The sequence below is a fragment of the Apodemus sylvaticus genome, chromosome 14 (genome assembly GCF_947179515.1).
Source record: "Apodemus sylvaticus chromosome 14, mApoSyl1.1, whole genome shotgun sequence".
Classification (NCBI taxonomy): Eukaryota; Metazoa; Chordata; class Mammalia; order Rodentia; family Muridae; genus Apodemus; species Apodemus sylvaticus.
The window spans coordinates 32,606,831-32,626,044 of NC_067485.1; the positions used below are offsets into that span (position 1 = coordinate 32,606,831).

At 51.1% G+C, this 19,214-nt stretch overlaps 2 protein-coding genes across 3 annotated transcripts in view; one reads left to right on the forward strand and one right to left on the reverse strand.

Annotated features, from left to right (window-relative positions):
* Nucleotides 1-7,939, reverse strand: LOC127664532 (translation initiation factor IF-2-like). Its single transcript, XM_052156601.1, has 5 exons — nt 7,918-7,939; nt 5,188-5,361; nt 4,906-5,028; nt 3,213-4,673; nt 1-554 (listed from the first exon to the last, which is right to left on the reverse strand). The coding sequence occupies exons 1-4, from the start codon at nt 7,937-7,939 to the stop codon at nt 3,583-3,585; spliced, it is 1,410 nt and encodes a 469-aa protein (XP_052012561.1). The 3' UTR covers nt 1-554; nt 3,213-3,582.
* Pxdc1 (PX domain containing 1) overlaps nt 4,101-19,214 on the forward strand; it is a 27,807-nt gene continuing 12,693 nt past the window's right edge. Inside the window, exon 1 of one of the 2 annotated variants that reach the window (XM_052157673.1) lies at nt 4,101-4,603. In XM_052157673.1, coding sequence (XP_052013633.1) covers nt 4,348-4,603 — 256 coding nt within the window. In that variant the 5' untranslated portion in view covers nt 4,101-4,347. The remainder of the gene's footprint in view (nt 4,604-19,214) is intronic. The other variant, XM_052157674.1, reaches the window with a different exon arrangement.

Below are 19,214 nucleotides of genomic sequence, written 5' to 3' on the forward strand. Positions count from 1 at the left end.
AAAACTGTACACGACTCTGAGGTCTCATTGCTTCTGTTTTGAGGAGAAACAGATAAACTGCAGGATGCCTTCATGCACATCATATTGTTGACAGAGTAACTAGTGAGGCAAAAGTCTCCAAACTCCCCAAGCAAGGGATGAAATCAGGCTGCCTTTGCTCCAACTATGAATGCTGGGAAGATTGGGCCAGAGAGGCGGGTAGGTGGGGTTACAAAAGCTGGCTCTACCAGATCCCAAGTTTCCCTGGGGCAACAAATTCTGGCTCATCCTCACTCCGTGCTCTAGGTTGAGCACCCAGGCTTATTTTACACCTTGGTTTGGGGCTAGGTCCCTGCTCTGGAGGTCCCTACCCCTGGCTTCCTCCTTTGTCTAGAAATAATGACCTCCCCATGCTCTTGGGCTGCTGAAACTCATACCAGTCAATCCCTGAAACCTGCTCACAGCTCTGAGGTCCCTGCTTTTATGATGCAGTCTGTTGCCAAATACATGGGTCACTCAGGGTCAGCTGGGGAAAAGGCTTCCAGTCTTTCTGGTACTTTTTTTTTCTCTTCACTCTGAAAGAAAAGAGAGAAAGAAAAAAAAAACTTAAAGAAAATAAATAAATAAAAGTAAGACAATCACAGAAGAAATTCAACTGAATATCCACCCCCCCTAAATCCCCAGAAATACAGACTTTGAATTCCACGCAGACTTGTATACAAACCTGCTATTTAGTCCTATGGATGGAATTGAAGTATCTGGTTCCCAAAGCTCTTACCTGTGAGCAAGGCTCTGCCTTGGATACAACTTGGTAATTGTAAACCTGGCCTGGCTGTGGAGCAGGTGACCCAGACAGCTCCTGTTTGCTCTCCATTTTCACATTCTATTATATACCTCCCAGCACTGAATCAGCCAATAAGCTTGACTTATAACCCGAAACCACTCCATGTCCCGTGTGTCTGTTACTGACATTTATGTAATCCAGGCCCTCAAAGGTGTTCACTGCCCTCCACAGTACTGGCGAGTTTTTGAATTCGTGCTTTAAAGTCCCGACTTAATTTGAAATGCTGTTCAAAAAGTTCGATTTTGACTCTTTTTGGATTTCAGATTAGGGATGGTCAGCCTAGTAATGTTTGTAAACATATCAGAAAACACTTTTGGTTCCAAGCCTTGCCTAGTGCCAGTAACTATAGCTCCCATGATTGAGGTACACAACGACCATGTCCTGTCCAGAAGTCGGCATGTGATGGCTCCTCCCCACCCACCAACATACATTCTTTCTGCTCCCTTCTCTGTGATGTTCTCTGATCCTTAGATGGGATTGGGGGAGATTAATACAGATGACTCATCTACAGCTGAGCATTCACAGCGACTTATATTTGGGCACTTAGACCACAGAAGTCTCTACATCAACTCTTATCCCTCTGCAAAAAGAGACTTTAACTAGAGTTGAAAGCAACACAAATCCATAAGTAAGACTATAATATTTAGAAGGCAATCAACAACACGACCCTTTCGTGATACAATTATCATGTTTCCCAGGGTCTATGATCTCCCCAGTAATGGGCTCTTGACCAGGTTTCCAGTACCAGTCATGAAATCCCTACAGTGGAGCATTACCCAGCATTCCATGTTCCCACTGCCCAGGAAATCACTATTGTACTAATGAGCACATTTTGCCAGGTATTGTAGCAGTCAGGGCTGGAATTGATTTATGTTTTCATCTGTATGGTAGACCCCTGCTTACACGACAGTAGCTCATTCCCCCTCTGGAAGAGAATCTACACACTAGCAAACAGTGCAACCACAGTTGCTTGGTACAAGTTTCTTAGTGTGCACACAGAGGTATTTTCTAGAATTGGGAAACTTACTCCTTGGAGGAACTGTTGGGCCATAAGTTATACATATTTTTAGTTTTAGCTAAGTCCTGCTAGCTGCCTACCAAGGGCTTATTTCAATGGAAACATCAAATCAATCTTCTAAGTGTTCCCTTAGAAGCAAATACTTTTGTTCTTGTCAAAATCATCTGATTTTCACAGGTTAGAAATACAGGTCCTAAATGTTTCTGTGGCATGCACATATTTGTGAAATTATTCTATTTATTAGTCAAGTGAGAAAATTTGAGATATGAAAAAAAAATGATTCAAAGACCATTTCAGAGTGGCACATGCCTCCAAACTCAGCACTCCAGAGACTAAGGCAGAAGGAGCAGTGTTTTGAGTCAGCCTGAGCTACAAAGTGAGATCTTATATCACAAAGAATGGGGGATAAGGGAATAGGGACTTGGTGTTTATTCTTGTTCTGAAGGGTGTGTGTGTGTGTGTGTGTGTGTGTGTGTGTGTGTGTGTACAGAGAGACAGAGAAAGACAGAAACAGACACAGAGAAACAGAGAAAGAGGGACAGTGAGAGGAGAGAGCAGAGAAAGGTATGCGTGTGTGTGTGTGTGTGTGTGTGTGTATGTGTGCACGCACGCGCACACACACATACACACACACACACACACACACAAAGAGTGACAGAGACAGAGACAAAAAAGGAGTGGGGAAGGGAGGGGAAGGGAAGGGATGGGAAAGCACTGTGAAACCTTGGCCTCCAGCTTCATAAAGTCTTCCTGTCCCTGCCTGGGTTACTTGAATTACACATGTGAGCCACTCCAGACCTGTACCATCCCCCACCCCCTTTTTTAAAGTAGTAAAATGAAGTTTCAAGGCTGTATAGAAAAGTGATTAATAAATGCTCTAAGCAGCATAAAAGATGGTGTGTTCTAACCAGTAACTTTCCAACAATGACTGCTTTTACTCCACCATCTAGTTTTACTTCTAGATCTCTTTAAGCAACTTCTATTAATAAGAAAACACTTCCTTCAGCGCTCAGAAATGATGGACTCAAAGTGGAGGCCAGCCTCTCCGAGCTAGGCCACTTGACCCGCAGCGAACTGAAGACTTGATTGTTCCCAGCAAACTCTGTCTTAAAGATGGGTGTTTGAAGAGCGTATTTTTAGGGGGTCTTGGGGATGATGCTGGGGGAGGGGACAGCTTCAGAAGGGACTTGGTTTCAGGCAGGAGTGGGGGCTGGCACAGGAGTGCCTCAGCAGAACTTTTTGGTAAATAGGAGGAGGGGTACTCTCTTGCCCAGCTGGTTTCTTCAGTGACAAAAGTGATCTAAGTACCCGACCCTGCCGGGATGACAGGTCAACAGAAATCAGGGTCAGTGAGGTCCAGAGAAGGAATACCTGTTGCCAACTTCTGATGTTTCTGTTCACTGACTCTTCGGAACAGTGTAAAAAGCACAGTCTTTCTCCCCTGTTGTGGGCAGAAGAATGTGTCTGGAATCAACTTACAATCCTTAATGCTAGACAGTTTTTCAGTTGGCAGCAGTGTGATACATTCATTCTCAGTGGGCAGCTCTGCCAGTAGGACTTCCTAAGCTTCTCCCAGTTGCTCTCTCCAGGGACCACTGTCCACTACGATTCTGTCCCATAATTTGTTGGTGGACAACCCCAAGGGTGGCCGGCCGGCCGACCTCCGGGGCGGGGGTCCTCTTCTAAGAAGCACACGGTCTTGTCCTCCAGTCAGTCTGTCCCGCCGCGTCTCGGGCCTCCGTCAAGCTAAGGCACGACCGGAATGCGCGGGAGGACCCGGGGCGGAGACGCCGGTAACCGAGGGGACACGGGGCGGGCCAGCCCGAGTCCCGGCCCAGTCCGGGCCGATCGAGGGCGGCGCGGGGTCCTGCACCAGTCCCACTGTCCCCGATTCCCGCTTGGTAGGAGCCCGCGTCCCCCGCCCCGTGCGGCACCGCCCCGGGACTCTGGACTCCAGCGACGTGTCGATCCCACCCCCGTGTGGGCCTAACTGAGTGCTCAACTCCGGGTTGGAGAATCCCGAGGATATGGAGTAGGAACGAGAAGAAAGTCGCCCTGCGCGCCGGGAGAGCGCAGGTCCCGCCCCGCCTAGCAGCCCGCAGACTGAGGAGGCGGCGCTGTGCGTGGAGCTCCGGGCCGGGACCGCCCGCGGCGGGTCAGCGGGAGGCAGGAGGGAGGCGCCGCAGCCGGGACTCGACGTCGACGCCCGCGCCGCCCGCGATGGGAAGTGCCTTATAAAGCCGCAGCCCGTGCAGTCGGACAGACTCCTGGCGGCGCCGCCCTGAGCGCGGGCCGCACGTAGCCGCCCCAGAGTGCGAGCAGAGCTGGGACACATCGCGGGGCACCAACTTCTCCCCACTGGGACTCTTAACTGCCGTTGCGGGAGATCGACCGCGTCCCACGGAGAACCCCTGATCGCCCCTGCCCGGACCCCACTCTGCCCAGGCGGACCCCAGGCGGGGGGCCGAGGGCGCCCCCGGCGGCAGGGGCATGCGCCGCCCGCGGCATGGCCTCGGCGGTGTTTGAGGGCACATCTCTCGTGAACATGTTCGTGCGCGGCTGCTGGGTGAACGGGATCCGCAGGCTCATCGTCAGCCGGCGTGGCGATGAGGAGGAGTTCTTCGAGATCCGCACCGAGTGGTCGGACCGCAGCGTGCTCTACCTGCACCGCAGCTTCGCGGACCTGGGCCGCCTGTGCAAGCGCCTCCGCGACGCCTTCCCCGAGGACCGGTCTGAGCTGGCGCGCGCGCCGCTGCGGCAAGGTGTGGGGCTGCGGGACTGGGGACACGGGGCGCCGGGGGATGCGGGGAGCTGCGGGCTGCGGGAGGGGCTCTGGGGAGGCACGTAGCGACGAGATCGCGCCAAAGTGCAGTGAAGTCCGCGGGAAGAGTTACTTAAAACTCTGTAGCTCTGTGGCAACTGACGGAGGACATCTAGACCCCGGCTTTCCAAAACGGTCGTTCAGAAACGATTAGGAGCCGGCACGGAGCCTGGGGCGCACACTCTTGGAGGATAAATGAGATGGGTAGGGAAGGGGACAAGGTCATCAGGACTCTTGCCTGACTGTCCCAAAGAGAGAGCCGCTTGCGAAGAAGCATAGGCTCCGCTTTGCGGAGGCGACATCCAGAGCTGACAGCTACTGGGTCCCCGCCGCTACGGAGAACCAGTGGCGGCTGGAGTGGGTTTGCTGGAAAGAGTAGAGACAGTTATAGACTATCGGAACTGGGAGGATCGCAGCGGGTATGATCTCTGCTCACGTCCCGCCCGGGAGAGGCCCCCCCCATCCGTATTCTGCCCCAGGACAGCTGAGCCTGAAAGCGAGGTGCCACGCAGCAATCTTTCCCACCTCTCCTAGGAGGGGGCCGCCCCGCCTGCATCTGTCCGGCCAACCCAGGGTCCCCACCCCTGAGTTGGGTCCACATTCGGATTTGATTAGCCACGGCCGCCTCCTCCCTGGCCTTGTGACAGTCCTGGTTGGCCGTGACTGTTGTTTTCTCAAACAGCAGTGGCTTCCCCTTTCCTAAGGCCAGCAAAAGGACTGGAAGAGTGGGGAGATAGAGAGACCTTGATAGAGATGGGGAAGAATGAAGTGTGGTGCAGTTAGCGGGCTAGGCAGTGGGGATGGGGGGATCAGTAGAGCTTCTGAGCAGACTCCCACCCCCACCTCCCGGTGCATGGCCTCCCGGGGCTCCGAGACCCGTGGACCAAGCCCTCTGGTCTTTTTTTTTTTTTTTTTTTTTTTTTTTCGAGACAGGGTTTCTCTGTATAGCCCTGGCTGTCCTGGAACTCACTCTGTAGACCATGCTGGCCTCGAACTCAGAAATCCGCCTGCCTCTGCCTCCCAGAGTGCTGGGATTACAAGCGTGCGCCACCACCGCCCGGCTCCAAGCCCTCATTTTTGCAGAATCCTCAGAGCAGCCATCCTGTGACAGCTCCGGGCAAAGCTACTCAAGGTTAGCCAGTACACGTCTCCTTGGCTGCCTGTCTGGCTAAGGGCTTGAGATAACCTTTGCTTCCCTCTGGTGATAGGTCCCACCAATGTGTGGATTATGTGGGTAATTAGCTCCATTCCCATGACACATGAGCTCCTGGCAGACACATCATTTGGATAGAGTCCCAAAACCCAGTGAGTGTGGAGGCCCAGAGTGACAAGCCCCGCTTAGATCTCCTTCCCAGCCCCTCCCAGTGACTGAGCACCATTTCCAGATTAGACCTGTTTTTATTGTTTTAAATTCGCTATTTGTTGTTGTTGTTGTTGTTTTTAAAGTTAACAAATGGGTGTCTGAGTCAGGAAAGCGTAAGGAGGGGTGGGTGGTTTTCTCTTCTTTCTGGAGCAAGGAAGGCCATAAACAAGTTGAACTACCTGGCTCTCCCTCTAAGCGGTCCCAGCGCTCTGCGGTGACCACACACTAGAGCCATCCTCTGTGAGGGTACCTATTGCCTGTGGGTTTTTGTGAGGGACGAAATGCCCGGTTGTATCTGGTGACAGTAAGTGTCTGTAAATGACACTTGTTCACTGCCAGCACCTTCTGGCCAGGGGTGCTGGTGGTGGCAGAGAGCGCGGGGAAGGGATGTGACTTCAGTGTGGAGTCACAGGTGAGCAGGCCTTCCCTGAAGCAGAGGGGAGGAAACCATCTTCTCTTTGTTCACCTGGCCTCTTTTGCATTTTATACAACCATCTGGAGTCCCAGCCCTGCAGTGTAGCCTCGACTCTTAGTCTACAGGAAGTATTTAGAAGTGGTTAGAACTGGGTGAAAACCAAGAGCTGGGAGAGCTGCCCTCAGGTATCTGAAGGGTAGGGAGGAGTGGGCTGGATGTAGTGATGGAGCTGGGGTGGGGGACAGGGGCGGACAGCTGGGGTGAGACACAGTGGCTGACACCCTGCTATGTGACCATCAGAACTGCCCATCACTGGTGCCCGGTCCTAGCTGATGCAAACCTCTTGCGAGGGTCCACCTCATCCTCCCTGGATGTCATGAAGAACCCTGAGAGCAGGAGACAGGTGACCCCGAATCATGGTCCTTTCCGGTTCTCCTTTCCCTGCTCAATTCTCCCATAGTGCCACCCTCAATTTCTTCCACAAAACCACCAAGGTCCTTTTTCTTTCATTGATCCTTTCAAGTCTAGGGAAAGTCGAGTGAAATACCCCCTAGTAACACAAAAGAAGATTCTACCTCTTTTCCATGCAAATTTATTTATTTATTTGCATTAAAAATCATATCTTCAAACTACCAACAGGAAAGGTGTCCAGCTGTGTGGAGTGTTGGCAGTTTAATTTCTGTCGGTCAGAGAGATCCCGAAGTCTGTGTTTATTGGAGTTTCTGAGCTGGGTTCAATTTATGTTATCTGGTTTTCATTAGAAAATCTTCCCTGGGAATAGGCTGGTAGTAGCTCTTGACACCCAGAAGAGCGGGGAGGCCATGGCTCTACTTCACATTTCTGAATCTTCATGCAGTTGAAGAGGCGCTGAGCCCTCTGTCTTGTTCCTGCAGTATTGCCACGAGAGAGGTTTATTATTATTTGCATGTAAGTACACTGTAGCTGTCTTTAGACACACCAGAAGAGGGCGTCAGAGCTCAGTACAAATGGTTGTGAGCCACCATGTGGTTGCTGGGATTTGAACTCAGGACTTTCGGAAGAGCAGTCAGTGCTCTTAACTGCAGAGCCATCTCACCAGCCCCCTGAAGAGGTTTTAGATGGAGAGAATCAGGCTTTATTCCTCTTCCGTGATGTTATGTTTGGTAGATGTCCAGAGCCTTTTTATGCACCCCGGGGACACAGGCAGGGATAATGGTACCCCTGCGTGGGGTGGAGGCACCGTGCTCCCACTGCCTCACCTCTCCGGCCTTGTGTTTGGATGAGATAACACAGTGCTGGTCTCAGTCTGGCTTCTCTCCTGTAGGATTTTTTCATGCAACCAGTCTCTCCAGACACTAACGAGCAGCAGGTTGGAAGTTTCTGACCCAGGGCTGGTAGAGCCACTTCTTGTTGTGTTGTATGTCCTCCAGCCCTGGGAGGGGGAGGTGGCTGCTTCCTGTGGACATTGCGTCTGAGTTGCTAAGGCGTCCCCTCTTACTTTTCTGCTCTCCTTCACGCATGGCTGTATCTTGTGTTTAAGTCCCCTGTGCTATGTGACGATACCTACGGCTTCAGATTGTGAGCAAGACCTCTCCATCTGTCTACATCTCGCACATGTGGGACGGCCTGCGCGTAAAGGTAGAAACGTGCAAGTGTTTCCTCTTGACCATTTGAGACTCTTGGAGAATTTTGATCCTCTTTGTAGCAAGCACCCGTGGCAGAGCCGTGACGTCTGAGCTGGCCTAGTTATCTCTGCTGCTGCAGATTCTATTTCAAAGCCGCCAGGTCAGCTTAGACTTTTGGTGACTACATTTTGGGTTTACATTCATTTATGTTGATCACACATCGGCTGCCAGGAACCTTTCACCATCCTTTTTGATGGCTGCCTTTTGGTTAGGAGACATGCACTAACTAACAAGATCTATAAGCAACAAAATATGATACATACTAGAAGAAACAATACTACGGAAGGTACAAAAGAGGCAATGACTTTTAGGGGACAGGGAGCGTGTTTAGTTTTTAGACAAGGGAGTCAAGGATGATCTCACTGAGTTAGAGATTCAAAGGAAAAAACCAAAGCAGTAGTCAGCTGGGGCCTCCAGGCAGATGGAGAATACTTTGGGGTTGGGGATTAGCAGTGGAGAGGTCATTATAGCTACAGTGGAGAGTGTACCTTAGGGAGGTGGGGAGGCACATGACCGTCAGTCATGATCTCTGTCCTCACTGAGGACTCGGAGCCAGGCAGTTGATTTGGTGTGAGATGAACTCTAGCTCATGTGCTAAGATAGACCCAATCGAGCAGGGAGACCATGGAGGAAGTTGGAGGGCTGCTGGGACCAGGTGTGATGGAGGCGCGACATGGGGGTTGTCTGTACACTGGCCTGGAGGGGAAATCCCTGGAGGCGCAGAGAGACTAGAGGTTGGTGTGTGGCCCACAGCACAGGCCTGGAGTTCTGGCACACTGGGCTGTAGTGGAGAAGGAAGGGCTGGCTGAGGGGGTCAATCCGGAACCTGGCATTGAGCAGCCCAGACTGTAACGTGAACCTGCGCATGGCGTTCCTGTCCTTGCTGTGATCAGTTTCATCCCCAATGTGTAGGGGATGTCCTTCAGTGTACAGGGCACTGTATCTTCCCAGACACAGGAGAGTAACAGGAGCAGCTGGACACTGACGGAGCCCCTGGCTCCACATCCCAGATCTGTGCTCTGTCCCTGGGTCCCCAGCTTCCCACCACGTTGTCCTCACCTGGACATCAGGTGTGATGTCACCGGCAAACAGGGAGGACCAGCTGCCGCTCGGAGGCACTGCTGTAGGTGGGTCTGGATAGCTGAGTGGGCTATAGAGTTGCCTTCTGCCTGGCCTTTGATGGTGGCATGTTAGATGCCGCCCTCCGCATTTGCTGAAGCCTCATCCCCACGCAGAGCTTCCCCAGGGACATCCGGCCATCCTGTCTGGGCAGCTTTCATTTTTTTGGATTTGACCATTTCGTCTGACTCACCATTCATCCATTCATTCATTCATTCATTCATTCATTCATTCATTCATGTATAGAGCCCCTCTCACCCACCCTGTCCTGGGGTGCTCCCCCTCCCTCTCTCCCTCTTTTTTGTTTGGCATTAGATGGAGCCAGGTGTAGATGGAGCCAGTTAAAACTGACATAGCCGGTCCGGCATCTTGCACCTCCATCATGGCTTCTCCCGTGCGATGCTGGAGAGAGAAGCCCGTCTCCTCTTCTCCACCAGGCCTCTCTGTGAGCCTGCAGGCCAGGCGCCCCTGACCCTGCACACTCAAGGGGGCCTCTCCACAAACTCAGGTCCCTTCCATTTCAAAACCCAGTTTGGGCCTGCTGTTCCCCTGCCGCTTTGGCAGACGCTTCCCAGAACTGAAAGGAGACCCATTCCTGCATTGTGTGTAGTGGACGCTAAGAGCAGCCACAGTCCGTGTGGATAAAAAGGCAGAGAGAACCAATGAGGTACCGCTCCACAGAACTCAGCGTGCGGCAAGTGAGAAGTGTGGGCTCCATCTTGGGAGGGTGCAGGGGGCGGGCAGTGCCGTACAAGCCAGCGTGTGCTTCGCTTGAGTGGCCTCAACGGTGAAGGCCAGGCCATCGTGACTTCCCTTGGGCCAGCAGCAGGCTGGGGACAATAGATTGAGGGCACAAGGTGCCATGGGTTGGCACTGCCATGACACAGAAAGATGGCTATAGTATTTTTATATTTTCTGCGCACGCGGGGGTGGGGGAATTCTACATATCCACTCTGCTTCTGAGCTATGCCCCCAGCCCCACAGCGATGCTATTTTTGCCATCTTTGGGTCACAATATGCGTGTACTGTCTGTTTTTCAGTTGCGATCACTTAAAAGGTTGTGTTCTGTCACTTCTCGTTCTGGAGAAGACCCTGAGAGACCTTGGAGGGGCCAGAGTAGCCGTGGCCCTGTGCAGTTCATTCCTGGCAGCCGCGGTCCCCTGAAGAGGGTCAAGTCGCTGGCCTGTGTGCTCACGGGCTGCTGTGATGACACTGAGGGCTGGGGCCAGTCCTCATCCCATCCCCCAGGTTGAGTGATGGCGGCAACAAGTTATTCCTTGGAACTTACACACGCAGACTCCCCTTTCCCGTTTGTTTGGAGAACAGATGTCTGCTTGCCCTTTGCGGATGGGGAAAACATGTTGCTGAACTTGGACAGAACTGGGAAAGGAGGGGAGTGGAAGGGACTCTGTGTGTAGTGTCCTGTTGTCACCTTGTCTGTGTGAGGACACTGAGGGCCTGGGAGATTGGGTACACAGCCAGGTCTGAAGGGGGGGGGGCACCACCTTTTGCTCTGTGCCTTGGGGCTTTCAGCCAAGTAGCCTAATCCTCAGAGTTTGGCATTTCTGCCTCCCTCCTCCTCTCCCTCCTCCTCTCCCTCCTCCTCTCCCTCCTCCTCCTGTTTTCTGGTAAGCATATACAGTGATAGGTTTCATGGTCACAGTACATACACATATTTTATGCTAATTTGCCTGCTACCCTGCCCTCCCCTGTTTTGCTGGTGGCTCGTTCTTGATTTGCTAGCAATAAGAACATCGTGTGGCAACGTGGTGCATTCTACGGAATAATTGTAGCCACGAGATGCCCAGCACTAGGCTAGACACGTGGACTTGGTGGCTTTATCAAGCAGTCTGTCTTATGCCCAGAGTAACCCCTGTAACCCCAGTAAAAGGGCTCTAGGCAGGAGGACGTGGAGACCAGACTGAGCATCCTACAAAGCTGACCCACCTAAGAGCCTGCCCGCTGCTCCCAACAGCGCCGCCGTCTGCAGCTGTGACACCCCCACCCCCTGCCCAGTGACTAAGAGAGAAGGTACCTCGTTCCACAGTGGGACTGATTGGGCCGACGTCTTCATCAGGTCCCAAACTAGTACTTGTTGCTTGGTGTGGGTCAGACTTGAATCCCCGAGGAATCCTGGGTCAGGGTGTGAGTCACTCCAAGAAGTAGAATCGCCAAGCATGTGGCGTGCTTGCAGCCAGAACCTGCCTGGGAAGCTGTGAACTTCTTAAGCTCCTCGGGGCTTGTCTGTCTCTCTGCCTCAGGTCTTACCGACAGACACGCGTTGCTCAGCCTCAGGGCCTCCTGTGCACCTCCATGCTGCCACATCTGTTCCGCCTTCCGGCCTCCTCCCGCTGGAGTGAGTGGCGCATGCTCTGTGTGTCCTGGGGCCTGAGCCCTGCCCACCATGAGCAGTCAATGTATGCCTCCTGACCACCTTGTGGACGGCACAAATGTCCAGGAGAGGCAGGGTTCCGGCCATGGCATCCCCAAAATCTGTGGTTTGTGAACTTTAGACAGTGTGTCCTTTGTGTGTGGAGAGGTGAAAATGGGCAGATAGCTCGTGTCTTTTATTTAAGCTCAACTGGCAGGGCCAGGAGGGGTAGCTTAGGGGACAGTATGCCTAGTACGAAAGATTTTAGGATTGATTTCCACCCAGCGCAGTAGGAAAAGAATGGCTAAGTGTTTTTTGTTTCCTTAAGTAGGGTCTCATCCTGTGGTCTGGGCCGGCTTCCTGGATGCTGGAGCTACAGGCGCGAGCCACCATGCCTGGCCTGTGACTGGGCTTCTAAGAACCGCCTGAGTTCTGGGGAGGGAATTTTGCTCTAGGTGGGAGAGAAGTGGTGAACAGAGGGGACACGGATTAGGAAACTGGGGGAAATCAGAAAGTTCCATTCAGATGCATTTTTCTTTCTCACTTGGAGAAAACAGCTGGGCCTCTTTTGGAGGCCCTGCTAGGAACAGGAAGCTTTAGAAGAGGAAGGAAGAACTGCTTCCTCCTGCAGGTTCCAGGGAAGTTTCCGTCTGGCTCCACCCCTCCTGCCCCTCCCTCCAGCTTTTCATCCCTGGAGAGCCGTGAACAAAATGACACTTCTTCCCCCTCTCTCTGTGACCCCTGCAAGCCTGGCTGTGCTCTGCTCAATGGGACGGAAGGGAGGGGCAGGCCGGCCAGCCAGAGTCCTCTGGCGTGTGGTAGGGCTCAAGGGAACGTTTTGTGTTCCTTGCTGTTCCGTCCTGTGTCAACACACACTTGCACATGTGTGTGCCGTGCGCTCATACTGTGCTCCAGCACTGAGCAAAGACTCACTCGGGGTTTCCAGGACTTTGGAACCTCCACCAGGCGACCTGATCGTAGTCTCTGCACTTTGGGTCTCAGGGCAGGAGTACCTGTTTAGAGTCAGGGGTCCCTGCTGAGTATCAAGGGTTCAAGCCTCTGGTTCTATGGTTCTATCCCCAGCAAGCCAGCCTACAAGCAAGAAGGAGGGAAGGAGATATTTAGAAATTATTGAATGTTTTCCTAAAAAGAGGTGAAGTCTGTTGTTTCCAGAATTTGTGTTGTATTCAGCCTTTCAGTAACCCCCAGCCCCAAGACCCTGTGCACCTCTCTCACAGAACACAAGGAAATCCAGTCGGCCTTTCTGAGCCCTGCGCTTCCGTGCACAGTACATTGATGGGCGCATTTGTTAAATGGACAAGAAGTCATTTCAATGCAGTTTGTTATCTGGCCCCAGCAAAAAGTTCCCCCCCCCCCAGGGCTGCTCTTTGTGGAGAGTCATAAAGCTTCCTCCCTCTTAAGAGGGGCAGGTGCTGTGGGCCATGGACTACCCTTAATGCATGTCTTCTCTGCTGACCGCCTCTTCATCTCTGCCCTTTATTAACCAGATTCCCCTGCAGAGGAAGCACTAACGTTAGAAGTGCTTCTCCGGCCCCTCACCCCACCTCACCCGACCCACCAAGTCTTCTGCAGAGGAAGCCTGCCTGTGGCATTTGTCAAAAGTATGGAGACCGAGCTCTGTTTAACAGAACCGTGGGACTTCAGACCCAGGCTGCTGAGATTAGGAAACGAATTTGTTTATGCTTGCCTCATTGAGTTTTGGTTCCAGGAATAAAGCAGGTGTTTACTTTCGCTAAAAGTGGCTAATTATAAAACAACCACAAGCTATGTTCTGGTGAGGCTAAAGCCACACCCCTGGGGTGAAGTGGGGCAGCTCTAGGCTGACTCATTTTTGAAATAGGGTCTCACTACAGTGTGGATCTAGCTGGCCTGGAACTCCCTGTGTGGACCAGGCCTGCCTCTGCATCCTAAATGCCAGGATTGAAGTAATACACCACCATACCCAACCAGGCTGACATTTAGTCCCCCAGTTTTTCTGTATTTTGGTTGCTGAAATATATGATATTGTTAATATATTTTTAAGCGTTTAACTTAACTGCTTGTACTAAACTTGGATAAAATTCTCGTGTCACAAACTATGTGTTGGTAAACTTTATAAGCTGAAATTATATGAGTAATTAAACTTTGTCAGGAACTTGAAAATTTTCAGGGAGAATGACGCCTTCTGGGTCAAATTCTTCCCATTTTGAGTTGTGGGCAAAATCATTTTGAGTTTGAGAGAATTCCTTGGGTTTATGTGGTGTGTTGGCACCCTCTGCTGGTCACCTTCAGAACTACAGCCTCCCAGTGACCCTTACTTTTGAATGCATCTGTGCAGTCACAATTACCTTGTTCACCTGCATTACAATTTCAGAATAACAAAATCATGTTAGACGCTGATTGGAAATCACAGCTCTTACGCGCCTGCTTCATTCAGGTCTTGTTCCAGGAATAAAACAGGCCTTTGCTTTTGACAAAACCAGTTAAGCACAAACAAATTCTCTGTTCTTTTCTTGCAAGGATAAATCCTTTCGGGAGAAAGGACCCCTGGGCAGTCCATGTCTTTTCTTAAACCTCTAGTGATATTTGGAATATCAGAACAAGAAGCATCAGGTACTCCAAAGTTATTGTATTTAAATACATTAAAAGATAAAGTTGAAACGGTAATATTTGGAGAAGCCAGCCTAAGCCCTTAAGAGCCAAATGACCTGAGTCCCAAGGAAAAGACTTAGCAGGTGCAATAGGAAAGGGTGAGAATGTGAGAAGATAGGGCACTGTGCCAGTAGCCACCCTGCTGACCCAGGGCTCCTGTCACCTGGTCCTGAAAACTAAAGCAGAGACTCATATGCAGAAGGCTCTCAGAGCCCCGCCTTTCCCAGATTGTGCTCCGAGAGTCTGAGTATTAGTAGTACAGTGACATCAGGTATTTGGGTATCCCACTATCTGTGAACTAAGAAACTCCAGAAGTGTGAAACAATCAGAAGTTTCCAGAGGAAAATTTATTTCAATTTCTGCACTGCAGTCTCAGAGTAGGGGGAGAGGTGTGTGTGTGCTTGTGTGTGTGTCTCTGTGTGTGGGTGCCTGTGTGGGTGCCTGTGTGTGTGGGGGGGTGCCTGTGGGGGTGCCTGTGTGTGTGTGCGTATACGTGTGCGTGTGCATGTGTGTGTGTGTGTATACTCGAGTGTGCATGTGCACGTGTCCATGCATGGATGTGTTTATTTCATGTTAAGATACTTTTTAATAGAAAACACTTTAAAGTTGATAGAAGGGAAATGATATCCAGGACCCCAAGGAAACAGCCCTGTGAGCTTTGGGGTTTGGGGCTGTCAGAAGCACAGGCCTTGTCAGCCTAGAGGCTGATAGAGGTTAAGTGCAGGGATGCTGGATGCTGGCTCCTCCCTGCTTCTTCAGGCTGTGCTCCCTAACCCAGGAGCTGTTACTACAGCGATGGTCATCAGGTTGCCGTACTGTTAGGAAAACTTCAGTGAATGCAGAGGAATCCACTGGTTTGCAAAGCTGCTGGGCCACCCAGGGAAGGGACCAGAGTTCCTTGTTACTTGAGAGAGAGAGGGGGGTTCTTGGAGACAGGATATGGCTCCTTAAGGAAGCTGACCTAGACTGCTAGCTTGATTGTCACCAAAGAGCTGGCACAGGGCCATAACTGCTGAAAGCACCTCTGTCTCACAGCCTGTCCTTTCTGTGTTCGCCTGTGAGGTCCCACGGGCTTCCTTCCCCATACAGATGCCTCCCCTTGTTCAGGTCTCAAGCACACTTACATTTCCAAATTGGCTTTCATTCAGAAGCACAGACCGGCCTAAGGAAGCAGATGCAACCAAACCGGAAGGTCTTGTAATCTGAATTCCCCTGTGCCCCGAACAGTGTTCTCCTGGCTGCCTGTGCCAGCCAGAGGATGCACTGTGGGCATGGGAGACCTGTTGGACAGCTGGACCTGTTTTCTCAGTGTTATTCCAGAGCTGTGAGAAATGGCATGGGACTGGCAAAGTGTTCTGGGCTCACATCCAACAGGGCAACCGTTCTGATGCTGTTCCCAGAGGCCCGGAGGACACCCTTGCTTTTCTCCACTGCATCCTGGGAAATGAGTAACAGCAAAGACAGAGCACAGGGCATGAAGTTCGTGTTGGGCATGAGACAAAGAGCAAAAGTATTTTCAGTAGACAAGCCGCTACTATTGTGTTCCTCCTGGTTTATCTGAAAGTCACAGTTCACTAGAAACCTGCCTGCCTCCAAAGACTGATTGTAGTTGATGCTATTGCTGTGATAAAACAGAGACCAGGGCAATTCATGGAAAGAAGAGCTCATATAGCCATAAAGCTCCAGACGGGATAGCATGGGAGCCAGCAGTGGGCACGCAGCAGGAGCGGGGGGGCTGAGAGCTCACATTGTAAACCCTAAGCAAGAAGAGTGAGAACTGGGAACGGCGTGGGTTTTTAAACTCTCAAAGACTGCCTCTTGTGACGTACTTCCTCCAATAAGGCCACACCCCTTAAACCTCCCTAAACAGTGTCACCAGCTCTTCAACCATCCAAGCCTACTTGGGGACATCTCGTTCAAACTAGCACTGTGATGCAAAGTGAGGTGTGTCCCTCCCTGTTGGAGGCTGGGAACCCAACCAAGGGGAACAGAGGCACAACCCGGGCTCCTTTACCACATCCAATGATCAAGAATCAAAGCTCGTCCTTTGAGACTCCAGAATGGATGCTTCTACCCTGTACCGTGGTGTAGACTGGCCATGCACCGGCTGCACAGGAGGGTGGTCTCCTACGAGTCACGCTTTCAGGGAATAAGTGTAGCTGCTGTGTGTGTCAGCGTGATGGGGACTCAGAAGGAAGACTGTAGACTCAGAAACGGGAGGGCAACTGTGCCTCTTTGAAAAAAAGCAGCCCCCTGAAGGAATGTTATGTGGTTTGTTTGTTTGTTTGTTTTCTCTTTACAAATAATTCCAAGGAGTTCGGAATAGGCTCTGTCCTCCGTAGACTGCTCTGTAGCAAGGAATGGTGCTCAAAGCCACCTGCTGCAAGAATAATACCTGCGTCTTTATGTATGCACACAACCACGCCCTCTTAATGACTGATGCTTTGAAAGCTGTCTTTGAGAGAATTCTATCATTGTGCAACTATTCTGAGTGTATTTACACAAACTGAGCCAGCTGTGCTGTTACTAGGTGGTATCTCTTATAGGACCAATGTCATATAATCAATATACGTTCAAAATGTCATCCTGCCATCTCTCTCTCTCTCTCTCTCTCTCTCTCTCTCTCTCTCTCTCTCTCTCTCTCTCCACACAAATATTTGAAATCTGCTTGAGGAGCTCAGGGCTCTGACTCCTCTTGTCACCCTGCTATCTCTGCTTTTCTTCTCCTTTCCTTTCTTCATCAGACAGGGGTGGGACTTGGCATAGGGAGAGAGGGAGGGGCGGCCCGGCCTGTTACTCTAGTGGTGGTTGCGGTATTGTGCTCGAGTACATGCAGATGCAGTGTGTGTCACCTCTGGGTCTTTCACATTCCACGCCTGACCTCCCGTGGCCTGTATGGCTGAAGAGGGAGGGAGGATGAAGGGAGGGAGGGAGGGGCAGGATCAGAAAACACTATGGACAAGCAAGGCTATTTGCATACTTGGAGGCCGGGTGGAAGAGGCCTGGAGTGGACACTGGGGATAGCCTAGCTGGCCTTTTAGAAATATTCTTTCACTACGTCTGAAGATTCTTGGGCAGGAGCACCCAGGTTTGAGTTCACCCTAATTTTGATCAGGTTGTTTTAGAAATTAGAAAATTTAGAAATTTTGATTGTGGTCAGTTGATGCAGGTGGTCATTGATGCAGGTGGTCATTGATGCAGGTGATCATTGATGCAGGTGGTCATTGATGCAGGTGGTCATTGATGCAGGTGGTCAGTTGATACAGGTGGTCATTGATGCAGGTGGTCATTGATGCAGGTGGTCAGTTGATGCAGGTGGTCAGCTGATACAGGTGGTCATTGATGCAGGTGGCCATTGATGCAGGTGGTCAGTTGATGCAGGTGGTCAGTTGATGCAGGTGGTCATTGATGCAGGTGGTAATTGATACAGGTGGTCATTGATGCAGGTGGTCATTGATGCAGGTGGTCAGTTGATGCAGGTGGTCATTGATGCAGGTGGTCATTGATGCAGGTGGTCAGTTGATGCAGGTCGTCATTGATGCAGGTAGTCAGTTGATACAGGTGGTCATTGATGCAGGTGGTCATTGATGCAGGTGGTCATTGATGCAGGTGGTCAGTTGATGCAGGTGGTCAGTTGATGCAGGTGGTCATTGATGCAGGTGGTCATTGATACAGGTGGTCATTGATGCAGGTGGTCATTGATGCAGGTGGTCATTGATACAGGTGGTCATTGATACAGGTGGTCAGTTGCCCCAAACCTTAGCACTTTATCTTTTGTTAGCAAAACCAGAGCCCTAGAGAAGCTTTTCAGGACTGACCATAGTCCTGGGATCTAGGTCTCTGGGGTTCTGTCGAAGATAACAGGGATTTTGCTATTCTGTCATACAGAGTCCAGGGCAAAGCCAGCATACAAAGAACTCTTATTGCCATCCCTTAAAAGCTGGTGGGAGAAGCTGAAGTGAGATGTCTTACCTTCATGTTGCTCGTGGGAGACACAGAAAACTCCACATACGGCTTTGAGCTGTAAGATTTTTAAAATAAAATACCGCGCAGCCCAACAGCCTGGCAGAGCCTGTGATGCTTGGTTTCCTGGGGAGGGCCATGAGTCATGCCCACATGGGTTTTCGCTGAGATCTATTTTTCCTTCTGAACATTGCATTTACATGCCTTTCCTAAATATGGGCTCCCTTTGCACAGGCCTTGAGGTCTGGGAAGCTGTCATTGGTAGAGTGAGCCCTTTCCTGAGTCATTAGGGGTAGTGGATTCTGGGCCACCCACCATTGTGCAGTCGTCATAGTGGTGACAACTGAGGGGTCTCTGGTTAAGCCCTGCTGTGTCCAGGTGTTAGTAGCATGGCCCCAGAATGCCCCACTTCAGGGGATCGTACACCCTTGTTCTACTTCCGCTGGCAGTGTGTGTGTGTGTGTGTGTATGTGTGTGTGTGTGTGTGTGTGTGTGTGTGTGTGTGTGTGTGTGTGACTGACATGGGTTGCAGCAGAATCATACATTACTGATAGCCTTCTCAGGGGAAGGTTAGCATGGGACCTTACAGGTTAGCACAGGACCTTACAGGTTAGCACTTGATATAACAAGGCTGAGCAAGCACTAAATCTCCTTTATCTGAGGCTTTGTTTCCTGTTCTTTTAGGTCAAAAGCTCTCAATTTAAACAATCCCTGCATTTCAAATTGCACGCCATTCTGAGGAGCACAATGAATTGTTAAGCCTTCTGTCCCAACCTGCCTTCCCTGAGATGAGACTGGTTCCTTTGTCTTGGGTCTCCACGATGGATATGTCACCTGACTGCCAATCATTATCTCATTGCTCAAGGATCTATAAGCCCACCTCTGCTCAATCCTGCTCATAAAATGGGAGAGTGGCTATGCGGGCTGTTCAGGCACAGAGATGCTATGAAGCCCCTGAACGAGGAAACTAAAACCCACTAATGCAGGCGGAGGGGTCTGCAGTCT

Excerpts from the sequence above, each read along its gene's own strand:
- LOC127664532 (XM_052156601.1), bottom strand. The coding sequence starts at position 7,939 with ATGCGTGAAGGAGAGCAGAAAA. Across the intron at positions 5,362-7,917 it reads GCGTGAAGGAGAGCAGAAAA|GAAAGGGGAAGCCACTGCTG; the intron begins GTAAGAGGGGAC and ends TGCTGGCCTTAG. Across the intron at positions 5,029-5,187 it reads GCGGCCCCCTCCTAGGAGAG|CAAACCCACTCCAGCCGCCA; the intron begins GTGGGAAAGATT and ends TACTCTTTCCAG.